The sequence below is a fragment of the Excalfactoria chinensis genome, chromosome 4 (genome assembly GCF_039878825.1).
Source record: "Excalfactoria chinensis isolate bCotChi1 chromosome 4, bCotChi1.hap2, whole genome shotgun sequence".
Lineage (NCBI taxonomy): Eukaryota > Metazoa > Chordata > Aves > Galliformes > Phasianidae > Excalfactoria > Excalfactoria chinensis.
In genome coordinates, this window is record NC_092828.1 from 28,884,339 (window position 1) to 28,902,752 (window position 18,414).

Consider the following 18,414-nt stretch of genomic DNA (forward strand, 5'->3'; position numbering starts at 1 on the left):
AATAAAACTCCTGACTTGCAAAAATATGATCAGCAAAGTAGGCCAAAAGATTTTTCTGTGTGCCTAGGAAAAGCTGACATCTGACAACATTGTATTAGTTCCAGATTCAGATGAACATTCCAAATCCTCATCCGTGTTAGTATTGCATGAGTTAGGACTTTCATTTTCATCGTCTCAAAGCATTTTGATTTTTAATGCCTAAGAAATGTTTCATATTTTAATAAAATATTACACAAAATAGAGGAGATATAGTTGCAAAGTTGGACATTGGTAATTTCAACCCTATTAGCTAAAAAAATAATACCAAAAACAACAGCTCTTTGAAAACAAAAAGATGACCGTAGCCTGTTGAATTTGCATTCAATTCCTTTTTCTCCCATAAAACATTACCATTTCCTCCAATAACAAAGTACCAATAAGGTGGTACATAAGTTCTGATGTATGTTTCCATCTCTAACGTCTGTGATTCAATAAAATGTTCCTTTTTTTCCATTAACACCATCCAAAACATGGATTTGTTTCCTAAAATGTGTATTTTCTTCCAGTAAATGAGTAAATTGTAGCAGAATAATTTAATCTTACTAATATGAAGTTAAATATTTATTCTTACTAGTTTCGTCCCTGTACTTATCAAATAGCACCTTCACACAACAGTTTGTACAATTCTCTATTTCTTCAATGACGTGAGTAAGAAAGAAAAGCTATAAAGGCTGTAAAATTGGCAGTAGATGCATTTGCTTTCATCAATGTCCACTCAAAGCATAGAAGTATATTTTGCTAATCAGTTAAAACTGTGGAGTTCCACTTCAATTCTAGATTACTTTTATATGCATGTTCAGTACACAAAATTGTTTACTGGTTCTAGGTTAGAGTATAGAAGCATGGCTTAGTTTGACTGACAAGTCACAAAAAGGAATTCTTGCTGCTTTTGCCCTCTGTTCCAGCAGAGTCTCTAAGCCCCAGCCAAAATCATTGTAAGTTAAAATCATTTGCTCATTTTAAGTCTGTCAGGAGGATAGATAATAGAAAGCAGTCCTTCAGCAAAACTGACTTGAAGCCAAGTGAAATCAATTGCCTGAGTATTGATCGTGGCAGCCAAGGGAATGCGGCCTCCTCCCGCAGCTGGCAAGCAGTAGCAGAGTTGCGAACTCTAAAGCTCTTCTCTTATGTTTGCTGCCCTCTGCGGTTCAGTCTGTAAATGAAGTTAGGAGCTGTGTGCATGGAGTTAACTTCACACACTCCCTTATGCTCTCTCTGCGTTGGCACACTGCTACAGAGTGAGAACGTGGAAACACAGAAGCTTCATTCAAACACACTATTTCCTTGCAAGCAGAATTTTTCTGCTTAAGCTCTGAACTAATAGCAAGAGTATTTGAAGATAAAAGGGGAGCCAGTTACTCTCTCCATTTTAAAGCATTTAATTCCACACTGGAAATGGAGAGTCATAAAACTGAGGTGGGCTGCCTCTGTATGTAATGTCAGTAGTTTGTTGTAGCCACACCATTCACATGTCATGGGAACTGTATCTGAGTAAGTCAAATCTAGTCCCACAAGGTGAACACCCATTAGTGGCTAGAGCACATTAGTGCACTGTTTCTGTGAATAAATCCTTCCTGCTATCCCCTCAAGACCTCCCTGTCTCAGCTCTATGCTGCTGCCAAGCATCCTATTCCTTATCACCCGAGAAAAGAGATCAACACCATCCTCACTGTAGCTTCATTTTAGGTAGCTGCAGAGCAACAAGGCCTCATCTCAGCTACCTCTCTTCTGGGCTAAACTCTCTCAGTTCCTCCGTCTCTCAGATGAAATATCTTCTCTAGTTGTGAATCCATTGTGTTTGCGTTCATGTCTTCATTTCTCCATAGAAGAGATTCTTGTAACTTATTTCAGTGGTGTTTTTCTACTAAAGACTTGTGCATGTATAGTTGACTTTAAGCAGTTAGTTATCAAATGTAGTGCTCAATAATGGCTGTGCATGGTGGAAGTGCAAAGGCAAAACAACAGAAGAGTACTGTAAGATGTTTAATTACCTGAAATGGTAAAGTACACAGCGTTATCTCTTGCCAAAAGCAGAAATAGCTGCATGTGGTTGCTCTGGTATGTTGGTGACAGCTTGACTCACACAGAAGAAGTGCTAAATACTTAATCACCAGAATCATTATTCTTATGGGACCCCACTGCCTTCTTTGAGGAACGCTCTCTGGGTCACACCATACTCAGTGTCCAAGTTCTCATAATTGCAAAATTTTAAATTCAGAAGTATCTTCTACAAGAAGATTTTTTTCTTTCTTATTTGCAGATCTTTAAGACAATGATTCCCTATAATTCTGCAGTGCAGGTCAGCATACATCAGGTCCTACAAAGAAACTCAAGCTGTTTAGAAAATAATTAAGGCAGCCAAGTTTGCAGTGGATTAAACATCCCATTGGGAGTTCTACTGTTTTGCACTGTCATGTTTTCATGCTGCTTGAATAACTCTGTCAATTATTATTCAGTTCACTGAAAAGCTTTCTCAGTGCTGACTTCAATTCCTACTTTATCCCTTTGCTGTGAGACTTTTCAAACAAAAACAATATATTTTGCTGTGGGAAAAAAAAAAAAAAAGTGCTTCATGTCAACAAACGTGTGGGAGATAAAGCATTACAAAATGCTGCTAACGCTAAAATTATGGAATGCATAACTTTTGTTCCCCATTTTTGACCGCAGTACTTCAAATTTATAGTAAAGTTCTGTTTGATGCTCTGAAGTGGCTTTTTAATACAATCGTGCTTGCATGATGCATATTGCTCATCTCTGCTCAGTAATTGCTTCAGGACAGCAAGATCCAGAATTAACTTGCTTTCTGAGAAGGAAATGACTGAAAGCAATAATGATAGAATTATGTCTTTGTTGCTGATCACATGGGCACTTTGTTGCCTAGCTGAAGATCATCTAAAGCATTTTCTTAACAAAGAATCTTTAGTGCTATTAAAGGTTTTTGCAGCTATGTTAACAGAAGTGGTCAAAGATCAGTCTCAGCTTAAAAAGAGTAATCTTGAAATCCTTGAAGTCTTTCAATCATTAGAAGAATAGCAACAAAAAGGGGAGTATTAAACCTTCAATGACAGCTCTTGAACAAGAATATTCTGTCTTGAATGCCACCTCCGTTCTTTGATTTTATTCCATCACTTCCCCTATATTTGTTTTGTGTTTGCATGTGTACTGTTGAAGTGACACGGCATTTCTAGCCCTTTGCTCAGTGTGTGCCTTTTCCTTCCCTTTTCCTTCACAACTGCACCAGCCTGATCGCATAAACCCAGATGACATAGATTTAGAAAACGAACCCTGGTATAAGTTCTTTTCAGAACTGGAGTTTGGACGTCCGGTAAGTGAGGACAGAATATTAATATTTAAATGTTAGGGAAAATATTTTTATATAAATTTACCAATTACCAACTTCAGCAAACATGTCCCAGTAAAGTTAATATGACCTTCTTTGAGAAAGGTCAGTAAAATCATCTAATGCATATAGCTATTGTTTTTTTAAGTGGAGCCCTAACTTGCCAGGGTTGTGATTTTAATAACTTAAATATGGGCTATATATTTGGGCTGGATTCAGTTCAAATAATCTCTAAGAGCATGAAATATTTACTGACGTGCCAGGGTACATAAGGAACCTGATCACTTGGCACAGGATCCTGGAGGATGCCCTGGGAAGCAGCTACCTTCTTGTACCTGCTCAAACACCAACTACAGAACCTTCAACTATTTCAGTGAGAGAAGAAGAGAAAGCAAACTACATACTTTCCTTTAAAAGTTGACATCCAGTGTATCAAATTTATTACTGATTACCTTTTATCACCTTTTATCTAGCCATTGAAGCTGTTTTGTTATTCCTTTGCATAGGTAGGCAGAAACAGTCCAAATCCATTCTTCTGAAAACACTATGTGTATTGGTTGTTAATATACAGATGGTAGCAAATGTACAGAAGGAATAAGTAAAGGAAAACTCACCAGTGGTGGTGCCTTGGCTGAAGAAGCTGGGGCAGTCCTCACTGGTGAGCAATCTCCAAGAGATGCTGCCTCAGTGGGAGTCAGCCCTTAAATGAGGTCTCAGAGGGGATGGAGTCAAGCTCCACCCTTTCCGGGAGCACAGCTACATCACTCTCACCTGTGCTCCCACAGCTGACCACACACTTGCCTCAGCTGATTAATCAGAGGTTCAGGCTGTGATTACCAGTCTCCCATACAACTATGTTAACAGTGTTTTACTCATAATGATAACTTGAGAATAGTGAGTGCCTCTTCTGTGATGAAGAATGTTGAGGCTTCTCCTGCAAAACTGTAACTGTGACAGTTATGCTGTCTCACCGGTGTTAAATACAGCTACTACTGATCCAGTCATTCCAGTTGTAATTTCACCACCTAAACTTACTAACACATTATTTAGATGCTTAAAAATGTACAAAATCCTGTAACACATTCTTCCTCCCATTCTACCCGTATGTGTCACTCTTTTAGCTGATGTTGTCAACACTTAGTTTCTAACTGTGTCACCTTCTCCACGTTTCATTCCTTGCTGCCATTGATTCTCCTCCATTCCATCTCTACACTTCTGCTTATATGATGCAGCCACCTAAAAAGCTTTTGGACTATGTTCAAGACAGTTCTTCTGGTGTTTCCAATGAGGTAAATGAATGACTCTTATTCAGCTGATTCTCTTGGGAAGAAGGATTGGCATGCTTGCTGTTTGTGTCTGTTAATATTTTGTGGGTTTCTGCTGATAGCTATGAGACGTTTCTAATTCAGAGTCACTGTGTCTTTGTCTTCATATTTTTCCAGATCACTAATGCTTTTGGATGTTGATCTTATTATCCTAGGAACTGTGAGTTCTTATCCCCCAAACTGCTCAGAGATTAACACTCAGAATTACACAACAGCTCATGTGTCTCTAAATCTTGACCAATTTCCACTTCTTCAGAGTTGGGCAAGTGTGTCGCTTTCACAGACAATCAATACATCAGCATAATAGTATTCTTTATTACAATATCTGACTGCAAATTCTATATGTCAAGTCAAAGTGTTAGTGACGGAGCTATCGCTTCTCCAATTAAGTACTTATGACTAAGGTAGATAATCTGGAAACTGAAAATTGATAATCCTGTTGTAAATTTGCCACTGCTGAATTGGCAGTCACTACATAAAATACACCATGATCAGGCAGTGGGCTGTCACTGCCCTACTCTGAACAGGAGAGATGCAGGCTTTCATTCCTCCTCCTATCCACTCCCATTTTTGGTGTGTTAGGGCAAAAGTCAGTGAATCCAGCAGTAACAACTCTACTTCTTGCAGTGGCTTTGCTTTCTGTCATATTTGTGATTCACTTCTTTGGGATCTCCAAAAATTAAACAAAAATCATGACCTTAAATTGTTGCTTGTGTTGCAGATTATGCTGACTTGGTTTTAAGCTCTATAAATTTGGAAAAACTTTACAGTTGTGATATTTGGGCCCAGAAAAAACAAGAGAGAAAATAAACTTCTAGGCCTTTCCTGATATTTGGGACTGCTCCATGTATCAGAAGACAATGTAAGAGTCCTAGCAAACAATTATTTGAAATACAATCATGTTCAGCAAGTCTGTATAAAGTGAATATTCAGCAATATTGGTTTTGTCTTTGTTTAATTTACAAAGGCACTCATCTTTTGTTTTGATATTTTACAAGTCTTTAAACAGAACTCCTGTTTGGAAATTGCAGTGAAATCAATACTTTTTCAGCGGAAAATATTGTGGAACAACTCATTAAAACATCAGAAGCATGACATAAACGAACCTGTTCATTGTTTTTAACTTTTGCCTACCTTCTTCATTCTCAGTCACCATTAAAGCTTTGGTGCATGGAAACAGCTAAAACGTTGGCCTAACTGTAAAGATATAGCTCATCTCTGTTAGTAAGAGTATTCAGTAAAATCTGTATTTGTAGTTTGCTATGGCTGTTCCTAACACTGAATTGTTTTTATCAGGCAGCTGCCAACAGTGGGAATGAAAAGCAACTGTACCCACTGCTTGCTTTCAGCTTTCGCTGCTATCAGTGTGGTTATACCAGTGGGTAGGATGTATAAACTTCACACAGCCTATGTATAACAATATATGCGTGTGTTAATGATTGGTATGGTATGATAAAACATACATGCTCCCATAAGTGTCTTTCAAAATCTTCAAAAGACTGCATCAAAGAAGGGGAAAAAGAGTACATTACATCCGAGGTGATATCTTAAAGGAAGGAAAGGAAAAGCTGTGTGGCAGCTCAGCAGTCTGTTTTGGGATGACACACATTCTTTGCTGTCTCAGGCTGATTGCTAACATGCTAACATACAGCCTGAGGAGTGCTGTGGATAAAGAAATGCTTTGCAGTTTTGCTTCAGTTGTGTGGTTTATCTCTTGCCTTCCACAGGAGCTAATGGGAGCTATGCTGCCCATGGGATTTGCGTCATGGTCTGTATGACCCTGCAGCCATTACAAGTGGTGAGAGCTGTTTGGCCTGTATCCTGTGACACATGGCCTTGGTCTGCTTCTGTCTGGAATGGCACGTGCACAGAAGGCCTGCAGTGAAAATGCAGTGCTTACACTGCCTCACAGGCAGCTCCAGGTGGCTGTGAGCCTGAGGGGCCTCTATGGGTACCGAAGCATGCCAGGGACCGGTCAACAGTGGTGAGGCTGATAGTGATGGGCAGCTTTGAAATAAGATTTGTATTTAACAGAACATGCTCCACAGGTGTTTTGTAGATGATCCTTCCGTGTGGCAATGCACATCTGCTTCGCTCTGCTGTGTGGTGGCATGTGGAGAACTGGGTTTACTCCATTGGTGTGTGCAGCTGTGCCATCTCTGGCTTTTGTAGTTTTGCTGCAGACAGATCTTGTATGTCGATGTGTTTTGTTAAAGCTCTGACATTGGAGACTTGAAAAATTGGCATAAGGCAGTTTCCAGCTTTCAGAAGATCTAAAGAAAAACTTGAAAATGTGAACTGAAGAATAAAGACGCAGGGCCTCCTTCTGAATATATTCTAAAAACAAATATCATGATATTTTGTTCAGGTGGGCTGAGTGAAAAGGAACGCACTCATCGTTATCCCCACACGTCTTCCAAATATAAAATAGGGATCATTTCATAAGCGCTACCAGCAGGTTTATTGCCTGTTTGAGAATATCTGATGATGATCAGCACACCTCCGTAACAGAAGCAGCTCCAAAGCACAGGCTTCTACTTACCCTGCTGATGGGAAGGTGCATTAACTCTTCACTTGATCCTAGAGCAGACAGTATGGTTTTGTGTCAAAGGACCCCTTCTCTGTAACTTACAGCTCCACAGACTTACTTTATGAGTGAGGTTACAGTACATAAAATGCTTTGGTGAACAATTACCCAATTGAACAATTTCTGTTCTTCACATTAAAATAAAAAAACTAATTAGTGGATGGTATTAGTAAAGTCATCTATAGGTTGTTTATCACCTAATGACAAACAATTTAAAAATGAAATCAATATAAAAATAAATCTTGAAAACTGTTTCTTATTGGGAAATGAAACTTGTAAGAAGCAGCTTTTCATTCGTTTACAGAAAAATAGGTTGGTTTTAGCAAATTGAAAAATATTATGCTGTGATAGAGTTTGGCTGTATTCCACAGTCCTGCATGCTCACTCATCATGGAATAAAACAAGCGTCAAGCACCACTGTCCTTAAAGCCACCTGGGAAAGAGGGATGTCACTGTGTCAGTGAGGCAAACCTTCACTGATGGCAGTATCTAACACTGAGAAAAGCTGGGTTCATGACAGCAGCACTGTTAGTCTTCTCCCAGCTGGCCACTGCTATAAAAGACCTGCCCTGCTGAGGCAGTCACACACTTCCCATTCCTTGCCTACATGGGTCCTACATGTCCCACTGCTTCATCTTGCTCCTCTTGGCAGCAGCTTAATGCCCAGCTGGTTGGAAGATTTCTCTTAGGCTGAAAACTGCATGTAGGTGTTGCGAGATGTCATATTAATTTGTAGATATGTTGAAGAATAAACACAAAAGTAAATTATAGCAGACAGAGAAACCTGTCACTGGAACTTTTATATGCCACGTTCTCCTTCCAACTGTTGTACACTCAAGAATATGTGCAGGTCATCCTCTGCTGTAAATGAGATGCAAATGAATAGAGGAGATCACGTCTCTTACAGAATACTGTGCCCAAAGGCTGTTCTGGATGTGCTAGATGACTATTAGCTCTTTTAGCCTAACACTAAAACAATTTCTGAAGCTTTTATTTGTAGCTCTTGTGGAAAACAATGATGTAAGTAGTTCTGCCACAGAGCTCTACAAGTTAGATTAAATATAGCTGCTTGAGAAACAGCTGGAATGCTTACACAGTGATGAGTGTTACTACTGCAATCCTTTGGTATGGAGAAAAATCTGTAAAGAAGTTTCCTATTTAGAGAATAAGTCTAGAAGGCTTCTACAGAGAGGAAAAATAGTTGACCACGAATGTAAGGTGGCCAAGAATTGGCCAGAAAAATCCTGGGTCTTTCAGCTGGTTTCACTTCTGTCTATAACTGATTGTGAAATTCTGGTGAGTAATTGAGCTGGAGGAGAAGCTTTGCAGATGTTGCTTTGCACCAGGAGGAATCATTTTCAGATTTTTATGTTTCATAGTCAAAGTTAATTTCAGGTGTCGTGTATTTCTGAAAGCAGTAAAGAGAAACATGGCTCTGAGACATTGTTTTGTAGTGCTTTAAAAGGAAAACTATAGCCAAAATAGAACACAAAAGGAAATCCAGTGATGCTCTTTAGAAGCTGCCTGACAGAATATTGCAATATCTGTGTGCTGGAGCGTACAGTATGTTAACCACTGTAGTTTTCTTTTATAGGACATCACAGAGTAGCAAGCATAATAATCAAACACTCTAAGCAGAAATTGTCACCTTTTCCCATATACAGGCATACAATACATTTATATTTTTGTTTTCACAGACTTCCTTATATCATCACTGTTCAACAGACAGAGGCCTGGACAGGCCTTCCAGGTAAGAAATACAGTATGTGTATGTGTGACTTTAGTACAGAATATACAGCATAAGGGCTTTCTTTGTGACCTGAAGCCAGAAGATGCTGAAGAGAGTGAAAGTTTAAGTGTCAGTTTGTGGACTCCTAAGAAAATAAGAGGTACATGGAGAGGATGTTCATATTTTGGTACTCAAGAGCAATTCTTAGTTTTGTTTTTCAAGGACTCGCTGTTTGCATTCCATATAATCTGTGCTGTATTCTGGGTCTTTCCAGTGATATCCCTGAGCTTCTGTCTCAGCTTCAGCACTCCATAATTTAATGTTACTGCTTGCAGCACTTTTCTGTGCTGTTTCCCCAAGCTTGTTACCTCATCTATTCTATCTCCTTTTCTCAACTTTACACTGAACTGCTACTGTAGTGCTAACAGCAAATCACCATTCAGTTTTTTGCCTATAGCTGCATTTTACTACTGACACTGTTATTTCCTACTCAGAAAGGCAACTCCTTTAATATCTTATTCAGCATCCTGGACAATCAGACTACTTAACTTGTCTACATCTCAGTTTGGTACAGCTATCTCAGTAGCCAGATCTTCTGGTGCTATTGCCATCTTATCAAAATTAACACTTTCAAATCATTAGTTGCTGATACTTTTGCATTATTTCCAAATATGCTCTAAAAAGCTCGGTACATTTATTTCAAAGTCATCATTATGAAAGCAATATAACAAAATTGTATGATACTTTGATATCAAGAAAAAATTCAGCTTTTCTCTGTCAAACGTACTGTAAAAAGCTAAGCCCAGTGCTTCTCCCCTGTGTGTATTCCAGATGTATTTATTCTGGCATTGTTCAATCCATAAGCAAATGATGCAATTATGAGCTTGCTTTTTAATTCCTGAGTTGTGATTACAGAGATGAGACTGCTACTAATACTGGTTATTTTTATAGTTCTGCAAGTACTGCGAGTGACTACAGGAAAAGGAGGAAGTCAGAACCTGCTGTAAGTCATCAGAGAGCACACAGTGATCAGAATGCAAACAGGCCCAGCCCGGGCTGTACAGATATGCAAGGCCCATACAACACCCTTAGAAAGCCTTTAACTAGCTCGTCTCCTTCTTCTCCATCACGAGCAAAAGGTAAGAGGACATCATATTTGTTAGGAGAAAAACTGATGATGATGTGTTGTAAAATCTCTCGGTAGTAAATACAACTCTTGTCCACTGTTACTGAGTGCACTCTGTAGGGAGATTTACTGTATGGGAGGCTTTGGACCATTCCTTAAAGACTAACTCGTTTATCTTTACACGTGTGATGACAAGCTGATAAAAAGCTGGACTTGTAGCAAGAGTTTTCCAGTTTTATCTGCCCCTTCTAGGACACAGAAAATTGGTTTATTAATAAAACTTTAAGAAATTTTATATTATGGTACAAATCGTGTTTTTCATTAAAGTGACCTCTTCTCTTATTATACCGTTCTTAGGGGAAATAAATCAGGACAAATGCTATGTGAGCTTAAAGATGTATTTCCATGATAGCAGACCTTCAGTTCAGTAGCTGGTGTCTTAGGTAGTGTCAGTTATTGATACCTACTTTAGTCAAGCAAATATCCACAGTCAGATTTTTAATTTCATAAATCATAGAATGGCCTGGGTTGAAAAGGACCACAATGATCATGCAGTTTCAACCCCATTGCTATGTGCAGCATCACCAGCCACCAGACCAGGCTGCCCAGAGCCACATCCAGAATCCTTGAAGTATTCATTACAGAATATACAATCTAGTTTTTTGGGGTTTTGTTTCCAGGTAACTCATGGTCCCACTGCTGTTCCCGTTGTCTCTCAAGAGACACTTGAATAAGTGTCTGTTAGTTTTAGTTTGTGAGTTTTAGGTGTTTTCATTAGCAAGACAAAAGGTTTCCAGTAAAATATATGATGGATGTAATATACAGAGTACTATCTATTACAATACCCATCCTTCAAGTTTTTATTAGTCTTCTATTTGCTGTATTTTGTGCCTATGCTATCCAAACAGCCTTAGCTGTAACAAAGATTGTGTAAAACTTTGAAAAAGATGATTCCTACTGAAAAGATCACAGCATCTAGGTTGCATCAGAATGTATCAAAGAAAAACAGTGAGGAATACTAAGAATGAAGTGACAGAAAAACAGATTTATTTCAAAACCACCATTAAGATTAGTAATTTAAGAAGTAATCTCATCCATTTGGTTCACCAGAGCAGGCAGTGAAAAGGTGGTAAACTACACTTGCCTGCATTTACTCTTTACCACACCAATGATAAGAAGTACTCACCATAACTTAAATGTTCCAACATTAGAGAACATGGGAACAGTAGTTCCACACAACTACTTAACTTCTGGGCGTTAATCTAAATGAACCAATTCATTCTCTCCCATTATGAGATACAGCAGAATGTTTACTTTTCTGGGAACCAATTGTTTTGTTAAAGGACAGCACGCTGTAAGTCTTCTGATCTGCGTGGATTTCGAACTCAAGTGTTTCAGTTTCTGACACAGGTTCAAATTGCTCTTCTAGAAAGCAGACTGAACTGATTGATGTGTGTGTTCTCAATGGAAAGCTGCCTCTTTAAACCACTTCTGAAAGTTCAGCTCCTACATGAGAGACCAGAGTTGCAAATTTGTCTCATAGTGACTTCTGTGAACGTTAATCAGATCAAAAACTCCGAGCAGCTTTCAGAATACACAGATATTTGAAACATAGTTCAGAATGTATAGCGGAGTAATTTCTTAATACTTGGTATATACTAATAACATACTAATAAGAAATTTAAATTAACTAAGAGATACAAATGTTGCCCAATTTTTACATTTTCTATAGTTATCATTCAATTGAAGTTCCACAGGAAAAAGGAAAAAAAAAAAAAAGAGATCTATTTATACATAAAAAATGATGGTCTTAGCTGCAGGGATGAAATACTTCAGTCTCTCTCCAAATTCAGTTTCTCTCAGAGTTATCATTCTGGACTCTAGATTTGTGGTTTGTCTTCATCTTTAAATTTTTTCAGCTTGTATTGGTTTTTTTACCTGCTTCATCATCAATATTGATAGCTGTTTTCTTACACTGTTGTGTTTCCATTTGGGAGGAGGACATCACCACAATTCTTGAGGATTTTTTATTTTTATTTTTATTTTATGTTCAAATTAACGTAAGAGCATTATTAAAACTGGAAAACGGTTATTAGCTCTGAAGTCCTGGTCTGTAGAGACATATGTACTGACTAAAGCTGACAGAATAGATGCACTAATGGCTGTCTCTTTTCTAGTCTTTCTGATACTTACTGATATTAATTCCAACTTTCTGAATCTTTTAATTTCTGGCAATGTCTCTCTTTTATCATGCTGCTCTATGGATTATAAAGGTGGGGATATTAGCAAAGTATATCCATCCCTCCTCAGTTATTCAGTGCACAACCACAACACCTCAAATGAATTAGATTACTGTAGCACTTACAGACAACATTTAGCTGTTCCTAATGATTCAAGAAGGGCAATCAACTACAAGAATGGCTGGCAAATGACTCGACAAAATGCAGAAGTCTGGAGCAGCACAGAAGAAACGACTTCTCCAAAGAGAAAATCTCGTAGCTGTGATGATCTTTTAACAGATGATCGGGATAACTTTCCCGATGCACAGGCCAAGTCCGAAAGCATGGGCTCTCTTCTGTGTGAGGAGGATGCCAAAGAGGTTTGCTCAATGAACTGGGCATCCCCATATGCGCCTGAGGGCCGTGGTGGTGGTAGGGCAAGGGTTCGTCACAGATCTGCACACGATGCCCCAGGTTTCCTTAAAATGTACAAGAAGATGCATCGTATCAATCGCAAGGACTTGATGAACTCTGAGGTGATCTGTTCCGTGAAGTCCAGAATACTGCAGTATGAAAAAGAACAGCATAAAGGTATTTTTCAGGGCTGGAGAGAGTCTTCTACTGAAGAGGTGCCCAGAGACATGGTGCCAACCAGAATATCTGAATTTGAAAAACTAATTCAGAAGTCAAAATCCATGCCAAATCTGGGTGGTGAAATGTTGTCAAATATTACATTAGAGCCTCCTAAAAATGGCTTATGTTCACAGCGGCGATTTTCTATCGAGTCCCTGCTGGAGGAAGAAAATGAAGTCAGACATCCCTCTCAGGTACAACGGAGCTACAAGTCTAAAACCCTGGTGCCAATTCATATTGAAGTGACCAGTGATGAGCCACAACGGTCACATATGGATTTCTCAGACAGTGATCAAGATGGAGTGGTTTCTGACCTCAGTGACTTTATTCAGATAGAGGGGTCATCCTTTTGTAGTGAAAGTGACTTTGATCACTATTCCTTCACATCATCTGAAAGCTTTTATGGATCGGGTCATCACCACCACCACCACCACCACCACCACAGGCATCTCATCAGCTCCTGCAAAGGGAGATGCCCAGCATCCTACACCCGCTTCACCACCATGTTGAAACACGAAAGGGCTAAACAAGAACCTGCTGAAGATCCAAGGAGACAGGAGGCAGAATCTGGCCTCTCCAAGATAGCATTCCTAGTCAGCCCAGTGCCTTTCCGAAGGAAAAAAAGTGCAGCCCCTAAAAAACAAACTGAAAAGACAAAACGCAAGTCATCTGTATTTGAAGCACTAGATTCTGCACTTAAAGACATCTGTGACCAAATTAAAGCCGAAAAAAGAAGGGGAAGCTTGCCTGACAACAGCATATTGCACAGACTTATTACTGAGCTGCTTCCAGACATTCCAGAAAGGAATTCATCTCTTACAGCTCTGAAAAAGAGTCCCATGCACCAGCCTTTTCATCCACTGCCTCAAGATGGTGCTACCCATTGCCCACTTTACCAGAATGATTGTGGAAGATTACCTCTTAGTGCCTCTCTTCAAGACATGGACACAACTAACAACAATAACCAAGAAAATGATAGTGCACTGTGTTTCCAAGGTGGATTCACTTTCTTCCTCTATCCTTGTGATTTATTCCCTGTATTTCCCACCCTTTCTCATTCCATTTTTATCCATGTAGTATATAAGAACGGTTCATCCCACAAAACTCATAACGCAGGAAGACTTATTTTTACATCATTGCAAAACTAGTAAAATTTGTTGTCTATTCACAAAATGAAGAAATCTGGACAATTGGATGAATGGTGTCCATCAACTATTAGATAATTAGTGCTACAAATAATAATGGTGTTATTAACCTGAGTGGTTTTCTTCCTAAAACAAAACCAAAAACCTTTCAGAAAGTGAACGGATGCATCATGAAGATGCTGGTCAAGTAGAAAACAATATGCAGGAAGTCTTTACTTGAATATTTAAACCAAAAATATCAGCATCAAAAACATGTAAAAACAAAAAACAAACAACAACAAAAAAAAAAACAACTATGTAGTAAAATGTGTAATTGACAAAAATCTGCCAGTGAAAAAGTGAGTTGTTTCTGTTTTTTTTCATGAAAATACACCCATTCCATTGCTTCATGCTACTTTTTGTGAATAGACCTGAAAGTTATTTTAGGAATTTTTCATTTTCGCTGTTCAAAGGGTTTCCATTTCCAATCTCTGTGGCAGCAAAACTAATTCTCAGCAAATTTTAATGTGACCATGGAGTTTTCAGAAATATCACAGAAGAGAAATTCTCAGTAATCAAAACTGTAAAGATGGGTTTGTTCAAATAACATGTAACCAATATTGTAAAGACATTCCTTCATGCATTTGTGATTTCACGAATAGCCTTTTGAAGTCATTAACTTCTCAAAGATGCTTTTTCATAGAGCACTGGATGTGTGGAAGCGGAATTATTTAACACAGAAATGCTGTCATTTAAAGAATACATGACAGACTTTCAAAAGACATTAAACTAAACCATCTAGGAAACAGGGAAATCTAGAGTGAAGAGTAAATGTAGATTCCTAATAGCTCCTGTGACAACAAGGCAGCCACATAAAGAAAGCTGTCCACAACTGGAACTCCAGCAAACTTGCTGGGGATGACATGCTTGCAACCAACAACCTAAGTGATGCAGTTAAGTAATTTTTGCCCCCCATTGTATTTATCAATAGCCTGAAGTCCTCATGGCTTAGCCAACAGCCCATTGATGTCTCTGTTCTGTAAAACTGCAACATAATGCAGTAGATGTTTTTAATTCTATTTTTCCACTTGTACTTAGAAATATATAAGGTTGATAAGAACAGATCATGTGAATGAAGTCAAAGAGAGGCAAATATCAGTCAGAAGCCACCAGCAGCCCACATTAGGAGACTACAATTGCTAGGAAATCTCAGAAGTCAGGGGACCGTTTATTTCATTCTCTGATCTGAAATAATTCCATTGCATTTTAATTCACACTGGAAACTGCAAGATTTTTTTCTTTTTTCTTTTATTAAAATACAAAAAGAGGCATTTGCCACCCTGTAGTGTACCATCTTCTAGTAAACATTGGGAAGCCATGCTTTAGAGAGAATTTGCCACAGAGATTGGTGAGTAATGATTTATAATTTCATCTTTTTATGAAATAAAACAACTAACAAGTTGGCCTATTGAAGAAAAATTGTTTCCTCTTATTATCTCATTGAGGCATGCTTTAGTCATGTTTTGTGCATGTAATTGTGATTATATTGTTGGCATTCAGAAAAGATTCTCACAGCTTGATAAAGTCTCAGTATTGCTGTTGTGTCTTCCATTTGGTCCAGCAGGGTTGCATCACCTCATACAGTAAGGCATAATTTTTCTCTTCCCATTCTCTATTACACATTCTTCTGCTGTGGATCAGAAGAAAGCCTTGACTTGAGAGATGGTATCTTTGTTTCATAAAGGTCCACTTCAACCATAACATAACATGCTTCTCTTCTGATTAAATGTGAAATTATAGAATCAATATCTCTTCATTCCTTTAAAAGATACCAAGCAGTATGCCAGATTTTTAATGTGCTTCTTTTACCACAGTTTCACATAACGATGTTCTGTTTTCAGTAGACCAGGAAACTCCTGGAAACTATTCTGCTTTCACTGATGTGGGACGATGTACTCCAAGGGACAGAAGAGGAACTACAGAGAAAGAGGTAGCAAACCAAAAATAAATAATGCAACAATATCCATAGAGAAAAATCAGTAACGTTTCTGAGACAAGATTTTTGTTGGTCATAAGACAACCTAATGATACAGACAAAAGGAAGCGCTACTTATCAACACAGTATTTAGATGAGACAAAGTCCTTCTTTTTCACTAAAGAGACAGGTACTTAAAGAATATCAAACATAAGACAAGCTGCATTTTCTACTTGTATTTAAATGGACGTGGACAGTAGTTGACTGGAGTGAATGTCTGGTGGATAACAGATGTGAGTGGGGGAAAGGCTCTTTTGAAAAATCAAAGAATTACACAAGAAACTGCCTCGACTGTTTCAATCCTGACATCTGTATTCTGTCATTACTTTTGTTTTAAAAGAAGAACAAAATCCAAAACACTGCTGTTGGTGTGTTATACGAAGAGCATTATGATAACAGCAAACTCTAAAACTTTATGTAATAGCATTGGTGATTGTGATTATATACCAATTGCTTATTTTAATGCTTTGGCAGAAGAAATGAAAGCAGGTGTACAAGCTCTAAAGAAAGTAACACATTATCACTTGAAATATGCTTAAGAGAGTGATGTATTCAATTTTTGTGTGTATACTTTTAAGTCCTAGAACTTGAAGCACTTCACAAGCAGGCTTCGGGGATTTTACTTAGTCAAAAAGTAACTATATTTATATTAACTAGCATCTGTTGACTACAGATTGTTAACTTTTCAATTGATTTCAATACAGTACACTCTTGAGTTACCACAGTTTTGTGCAATAGTTGTATCTTAATTGTTTTTGTAATTTAGGAGCTGAGAACAAGCAAGTAAATACTCTGAACAGCAGACACTCTTCGCACTTAATAATATATAAACTAATTTAAGTTTTTTCTGTAGGCTGCCTAGCTTGTTAAATGGTGGTAGCATCAGAAACTAGTTCCACTTACACCCCAGTGACATGGTTACATCGCTGCAATTCAATTAAGAGTCTTAAGTCTAAGGAATACTGCTCATTAGAAAATGATGGTTGAAAAAAAGTTTCACGATGTGGATTGAGTAGCTAAAGAATTCTGAGTTTCCATATGAAAAAATGTAAGGTAGATAAGAATGGCTTGTAGTGTAAGACTGCTATGATTTAAAAAACAATGAGAGGACAGAAGACCTACATTTTAATTCTATTTTGTAGATTTTGCATCCAGTCAGTCCCACTGTTCTTTTAATACCATCTCCATTTTTTCATTCTTTGCTTTATCAGTTACAGTACTAAAAAACAAACAAACATGCCAAATCAGTAAAGACTAAAAAAAAAAATGCTTAATGAAAAGGATACCCGCTCTCATCCAAAAAAACAATTTTAATAACAGCAGAGAAGAGAAAAATGCTTTATATTTAGGCCATCCTACTGAAAGGAGAGCTGTAATGGAGTATTGCATCAGTATCCACAAACATAATTTGACAGATCCCTTCAATAACTCTGGGGACTTCTTTATTAAAGACAATGCTCTAGGTAGGTGCTGGTTCTATTTTTAAAACACTGTCCCAAATACCTAACAACCTCAGGAAAGTAAGTCATATATTTAATTACCTAAATAGAGCCTTACTGTGAGAACTGCTGTAAATTACACGCACTTCTTTTCTTAGATCTCAGTCACCTTTTTAAAAGCTAAAAGTTGTTTGCCATATAGTAATGCTACCTGAATGTGTTAATCATCTTGCCTACTTTTCAGAAACTGCCAGCTAGAGCTGTATATGACTTTAAAGCTCAAACTTCTAAGTAAGTACTTAACTTTTGTTCCTTTAAGTATTTATAGTCATGGAAAATCTTTCTAGCACTTGACACAGCTACCTGCTGTTAAAGCCAGTTTCTACAGCTAAACGCCAGGAACCCTCTTGCTTTCACAATAGCTTCTGCATTAGCATGCTGCACATAAGAAGTTCTGTAATTAAAATGTTATAAATTCTTCTGCTTTCCATTATACTTACTTGAACATGTGAGCAGCTGTGCATCTTCACCTTTCTATAATGACTCCTCAGGGTTGCCCACTGAATGATCTTGCTTGTGAATCAAATTTAGGTTACACAAAGTAGCATGCTTAGTGTGCTGTTGTGGATAGATTGCTTTCTGAAGCTTCAGTACAGTGCTTCAGGATCTTCCATACATCTTGTCTTACCGCAGATCTTCTGCAGGATGTAACACATCCACACCAAGATAGACTAAAGTGGTCTGTCAGGAAAAAAAAAGAAAAAAAAAGAAATACAGAAATACTGTTCTAGGAGGGGTCTGGAGCACAGGCCTTATGA

At 38.0% G+C, this 18,414-nt stretch overlaps 1 protein-coding gene across 34 annotated transcripts in view; it reads left to right on the forward strand.

Moving 5' to 3' along the window:
- Positions 1–18,414, forward strand: part of SORBS2 (sorbin and SH3 domain containing 2) — a 137,339-nt gene that overhangs the window by 98,073 nt on the left and 20,852 nt on the right. For 17 of the 34 annotated variants that reach the window (XM_072335955.1, XM_072335976.1, XM_072335954.1 and 14 more), the window contains 5 exons: positions 8,989–9,041; positions 9,972–10,159; positions 12,420–13,994; positions 16,024–16,112; positions 17,841–17,887. In XM_072335955.1, the coding sequence (XP_072192056.1) occupies positions 8,989–9,041; positions 9,972–10,159; positions 12,420–13,994; positions 16,024–16,112; positions 17,841–17,887 (1,952 nt within the window). The remainder of the gene's footprint in view (positions 1–8,988; positions 9,042–9,971; positions 10,160–12,419; positions 13,995–16,023; positions 16,113–17,840; positions 17,888–18,414) is intronic. The other 17 variants (XM_072335962.1, XM_072335970.1, XM_072335971.1 and 14 more) reach the window with 3 other exon arrangements.